This window comes from Semicossyphus pulcher, unplaced genomic scaffold, assembly GCF_022749685.1.
Source record: "Semicossyphus pulcher isolate SPU_LCO1_2020_fin unplaced genomic scaffold, fSemPul1.0.p SCAF_7, whole genome shotgun sequence".
Taxonomy (NCBI): Eukaryota; Metazoa; Chordata; class Actinopteri; order Labriformes; family Labridae; genus Semicossyphus; species Semicossyphus pulcher.
In genome coordinates this window covers 30,875,001-30,880,858 of record NW_027211748.1, presented here as the reverse complement: position 1 = coordinate 30,880,858, position 5,858 = coordinate 30,875,001, and the positions used below count along the sequence as shown (strand labels likewise).

The 5,858-nt window shown below is 48.4% G+C and overlaps 1 protein-coding gene across 4 annotated transcripts in view; it reads right to left on the bottom strand.

Annotated features, from left to right (window-relative positions):
- Positions 1-825: 825 nt before the first annotated feature.
- The window catches only part of smg7 (SMG7 nonsense mediated mRNA decay factor), a 21,723-nt gene continuing 16,690 nt past the window's right edge, over positions 826-5,858 (bottom strand). For 3 of the 4 annotated variants that reach the window (XM_069684518.1, XM_069684519.1, XM_069684517.1), the window contains exons 19-23: positions 5,274-5,360; positions 4,662-4,812; positions 4,406-4,576; positions 4,109-4,269; positions 826-3,929 (exon numbers count right to left, since the gene is read on the bottom strand). In XM_069684518.1, the coding sequence (XP_069540619.1) occupies positions 3,816-3,929; positions 4,109-4,269; positions 4,406-4,576; positions 4,662-4,812; positions 5,274-5,360 (684 nt within the window). In that variant the 3' untranslated portion in view covers positions 826-3,815. The remainder of the gene's footprint in view (positions 3,930-4,108; positions 4,270-4,405; positions 4,577-4,661; positions 4,813-5,273; positions 5,361-5,858) is intronic. The other variant, XM_069684520.1, reaches the window with a different exon arrangement.

Here is a 5,858-nt window from a genome sequence, read left to right as displayed (position 1 = left end):
CTGAAACTAAACAATGAAAAAACTGGAGTAGTTCTGTTCGGCCCACCTGATTACACCAGCCAGATCTGTCACAAACTTGGTCCACTGTCGGCACGTATAAAACTCTCTGCCAAAAACCTTTGGGTGATTTTTGATCCTCAAACAAATAAACTCTGTGGTGAGAGCCTGCTTCCTCCAGCTGAGAGCCCGGGCCTACGTGAGGCCATTCCTAACACCCACTGACACCGAAAAACTCATTCATGTTATTACTTCCTGTTTGGACTTGTGTAACTCTCTGTTCGTGGGGGTCAGTCAGTCCTCCCTCTCACGTCTGCAGTATGTGCAAAACGCTGCTGCCACATTTTTGGTCAGCTGACGTTGTTTTAAATGTGCTATACAACTAAATTTGACTTGACTTATATGTACGACTTAATTATCTATCTGTGCACAATCCCAAAGATCTGCTTGTCAGCTGAGCGGCACGTTGCCTAACTGTGACGCTACTTGCTGCGAAAATGAATGTCATGACCAGCACCCTGTGTCAGCCCTGTGATTGACAGGCGACCTGTCCAGGTGTAACCCCGCCTCTCGCCCAATAAAAGCTGGGATACGCTCCAGCCTCTCTGTGACCCTGAACAGGAGACGCGGGATAGATGATGGATGGACGATCTTATCGTTTGATTTTAATTCATCAGTAAATAAAGACTTTAAAGTGAGTGCTGAGATCTTTTCTTTACATCTGGATCAAGTTAAATACTTTTAAAATATCATGTAATTATTTTCGACTTCCTGCTCTCTGCTGCCTCTCTGTCAGCAGGTCACATCAGCTGTCATGTGTTAATGCAAACTTACTGAGAAGCTTCGACTCTAACAGAGTGAGACCTCTTCTCCTTTGAGGATCTCGGAGTCCCGTCTTCCAGTTAAACTTTCCTTCATAAAGTGAGCAGTTAAACTTCATCGATCATTAAGAGCGTACAGTTTGCTCTGAGAGGAGGCGTGGCTGCTTCTGTTAGGCGAACATCTGAACACTTGGTCCACCTCTCACTGCAAACCGTGCTGAGCAGAGTAAACACAAAGTGACACGGTGTTACGGGAGAAGAGAGTTTATTTAAAGGCTGATTCCACCAGTTCTGAACGTCTACAGAGACAGAAACACAAAAAGCTCAGATCTGATGTTTCACAAATCTGCCGTCTGAGCTCCGACCAGCGAGGACCCGCCGCCCTGAAACCTCCCGGACATCACAGAGTGGAATGTGGACGACAGATCCCAGTCCATTTAGTTCTCCCTCCACACAAACGAGCAGCAGCTCGGATCCACGCGGCGAGCTTCCAACATGAACAATTGGATTTTTTTCTCCTTGACACTTCCGGCCAATTCGTCCTCACATTCATTAATATTTTATCTTTATTATTCTCAAATACATTTTGTAAATGCAACATGAAAAGCACAATCACACGGAAAATAGACACGTCTCTTTGAGTCTGCTTTAATAAAACACCCTCTGCGGGAAAATAAAAACACGCTTTATTTTTTAATCCCTTGGAGCCAAACGGTGAGCGTAGAAAAAACAGCTTTCTGCTGGTTTACACTGGACAAGAAGTTAGTTTCAGTGCTGCAGTCTAAACCGTCCTGCTCAGCATGAAGCCTCTGAGCGGCCTGATTCGTCACGTTCAGGACCGACGGCGTGTAAATGCTCTACGAGGATGGATAAACTCAACGTAACTTTCAGCCCGTTTTCACCTCAGGAACTTTCAGGAACCTTTTTATGCAACTCAGAAACTTCACATGCGGCGGTCAGGAGGCCCGGGAGCTGTCAGGTGCAGTCTGCTCGCCTCCTCTCAGACAGAACTCAGGGCTGCACTGCAGCACGACACTGCTGATAATTAAAGATCATTAATCAATCTCCGAGCATCAAACATGAAGAACCGACTCTTCCCTTCGTCTCTGACGACAGGTAACCGAACATTTTCTGACTGTTGATCGGACAAAACCAGCGACTTCAAGACTTTTCATTATTTTCGTCATTTTTTAGAGCGAACGATCAGAAAGGAAAAAGATTGGAAAATTCATGAGCAACAGTTTGGACAACTGGCTAATCATAAATCATCATCATTATCTGGTTTTCTCTTCTCATAAACTAAATATTATTGGTTTGTGACTCCTGATCAGAAACAATTTCTAAACCAATCAATAAATCATTTAAACACCAGATATTTAACAACACGTCTGTAACTAAATGTTTGATCGGGGGAGAGCGGAGATTTCTGCACCAAAAGGTCCTTTTAGTTCCTGAGTTTGGTTCTTGTAGTTCCGGGGCTTTTACTTTGAAAGGGAGCTTCAGTAACAGGTTGAATAAAAGCAGAGCAGCAGGGCTTCCACACGCTACGATTCATAGAAAATCTGCTGTACAGGACCGAGCTGCGGTAGTGGTTATCGAAGAAAAGATAGTGGAAAACATTCAGGCTGAGCCAACTACCTGTATACACCTACCTGTCTGTCTGTCTACCTGTCTGTCTGTCTGTTTGCGGCCTCGTGCTAACCTTTACAGCAGTATAGGGACAGTGAGCAGGCACAGGAGAGCCGACAGAGCTGCTTAAAACTAGTAAAAAGGCAGAACATGAACAAAAAGAAACAGTAAATGCAGGTTAAATAAGCAAGCAGGGTTACATCTCGTTTTTTTTCTTCATTAAGTAAAGAAATAACAGGAAGAAGAGCGGAGAGGAAGAGAACCCCGAAAATATTCAAGCAGGAAGCTAATAGACATACCTGTATTCACCTCAGAGGGCGTGAAGCTAAAACTGCTACGAACAAATCACAAAATACAGTTTTTTTTGTTAATATCTGCGATCTCTTGAAGCTAAGGTAATTCTATCCCTAAGTGTGACTGGGTTTGATGTTCTTAGCCCCCCTCCCTCCTACTGCTTCCTCTCCCGTGACGTTAACCGGCACCACGAGGCCGTCCCGTCGCCGGGCCGCTCGGGCTCGTCCTTCAAAAAGCTGAGACAGCGAGCGAGCGAGCGCTCGGTCCAGCTTCCACTCCTCGTCCTCACAACACGGCTAAGAGACAAGGCCCGTTTAAAGTCCAACTATGGCAATATATATTTATGTATATATTTATATAGCTGTACCAACCAACCGTCCTCCTCTCCTTCCTTCATTCATTCAAGCAGCTTCAGAGAGCCTCCTCCTCCTCCTCCTCCTCCGTAATGAAAATGAATGGAGAGATCAGAAAGTCCAGTCTATTTTGACCCCCGGTGCTTCACCTGACCTCCCCCTGAACTCGACCACCACACCGTCCTCGCTCTCTCACAAACACCCAGTTTCAGTCTGTGGCGGCGGAGACGCTAAAAACAGGCGCTCCGCTCGGGCCGAGCAGACGTCCCGGGGTAGATTTTTTTTATTTTTTGATCCAAAGAAAGAAGAAGTTCTTCCACACGAGAGAGGAGATGTTGAGATGTGGCGTCTGTCCAAAACCAGGGGGGGCAGAGGTGGTGAGGGGGGTGGGGGGGTGGGGGGGTGTTCCTCAATGTTCAGATTTTCCGCAGGTTGAAGGAAACCCGGCGGTTGTGGCGCGTGGCACCGCGGTTGAAGAGATCCCTCGCCCTCCGATCCAGGAGGGGCTTCACCGCTCCTCGACAGCCGAGGGGGGGTGTGGGTGGTGTTTCAGCCTCGTCGGGGGGTCGTGTCGCCTCCCCAGCCTCCACCGTTTCTCACCGGTTTAATTCCCATTTTAGTTGGAGCTCGTCTTCCTCAAACTTCTGTTTTTTTCCTCCCGTTTCTCCTGGTGGTGGTTTTCGTTAACGTCCGGACACAAAGCGCCGCCCCGGCCGGCCGTTCAGTGAGGCGGGTTCATGGCGCCGTGACCTCGCTGCTGCTTCTGTTTCTGCTGCAGGAGAAGCTGCTCCAGCGCCGACGGGCCCGGCTGCATCATGGAGCTCGACCAGATCGACTGCAGAGGAGAGAGAACAGAGTGTTAGCATCGCAACACAAGCATCACAACTTTCACTCCTCCTTTAATCTGAAGTGACGCTCTGACTACAAGCATCATTTTTAACGTGAATAAAGACGTAACTGAAGGTCACTCTCATAGCTGTCACAGTGAAGTAGATCGAGAAGGTGTTAGCGTACCTTGAGGCTGTCGAGCAGCACGGTGGAGGACGACTCCTCCATAGGAGACTCCTGATTGGTCCAGGAGCCTCCAGCAGGTCCCGCCTGATGCCAGCTGGTGTCTGAGGCTGCAGAAGAGGCTGCAGCCGGCAGGTAGTCCAGACCGAACCCGCTGACCGCTCCTGAAAACAGGTCAGAGAGTTAGCTCTGGGCTGACCTGGGTTTTTAAACCATCAAACCTCATACAGGAGCTAAACCCCGCCCCCCTAAACCCCGCTGCCCCTAAACCCCGCTGCCCCTAAACCCCGCTGCCCCCACCTGTCTTGTCGGCCTTCCAGCGGTCCACCACCCTGCGGTCGCGGCTGTCTGGAGTTCCGATGGGCCCGAAGTTAGAGAAGGGCATGGCTCCGTGGTTGTGGGTCGGTGGGGAGGACGGCAGGCTGCTGGGGTTGGAGGAGTGAGGGGATTGGCTGGCTGGGGTGGAGTGATCTGCCAATCAGAATACAGCTCACATCAGAGCAACGTTTATTTGAATGAGTGTAAGTTTATTTACATCGTCACGGGTGTGACCTACCTGAGCTGGCGGGGAGGGAGGGGGACCAGGGAGTCCCTTCAAACAGGGAGTAGAGGGACGGCTCCTGGTGCATCATGGGAGCGTCGGGCTTGGAGCTGGGCGGCAGGTTCTTGCCGTAGGCCTGGCTGAAGATGCTGTTCTGGTTGTACTCCTGAAGACACAAACACATGCAGACAGGACAGCTGGTCAAAAAAGACACCCCTCCTCGAGCAGGCTGTAAATGTCCACGTCTGATTCATGGTGGTGTTTGATTTCAAAGATGTTGTCAGGTATGTGACTCACTGGATGAGTCCTAACAGATATCCCCTTCTGGTTATGCATCTGTAAAAATATCTCATTAATTTTAATTCAGTTTTTAAACCTTCACAATCTAAAAAAAACAAACATTCAGCGAGTTCAGGCTGTCAGAATAAATGTCTACGTCGCCCTCTGGTGGTTGAACAATCTTACGACAGTCCCACCAGACTTCAGATGCCTCTGCAAACTGTTCGAAACACAACTTGAGTCCGTCTTAACCAGAGTTTATTTATTTATTTTAGTTTCAGTCGATTTCTATTTAGCCGTGCAGAAATATAGCAAGTGATCATCTCAAACCCAGATGAAGCGTCTGACCTGCATGGGGAATCCAGACATGGGCAGGAGAGAAGACGACTGGCCGACGATTTCGGGCCCACTCTCCATCCTGGTCTGGTTTGGCAGCTGCAGAGACGGAGGACAGACAGGATGAGGACAAACAGACAGCTGCTGTCTCACTTCACACACACACACTTTCTACAATGCCCTAGCTTGTTGTAATCTTACAAATGTTTTTACATTTAGATTTCTGAGCTAAAGTCAGTATTAAACTAAGACTAAGCTAAACACATCAGAGTGCATCATAGACCTGGAGCTGTAACGAAATAAAAACTCCCCGGCTGAGGGGAACGTGACAGAAGCAAACAATGGTCGGAGACATTAGATCCTTTTTTAAAAACCACAAACAGACGTTACATCGCTCTCTGCACACACACCAGACTCCATTCAGAAAAACAGTGATTTTAGCTCACAGAACACAGGAGCTGCTGGTGTACCGCTGCCTGGACCAGTTTGTTCTTGAAGCAGCAGCTCCTGTGTTCTGTGAGGTACAATCAGTGTTTTTCTGAATGGAGTCTGGTGTGTCTGCAGAGAGCGATGTAACGTCTGTGTGTGGTTAAAACA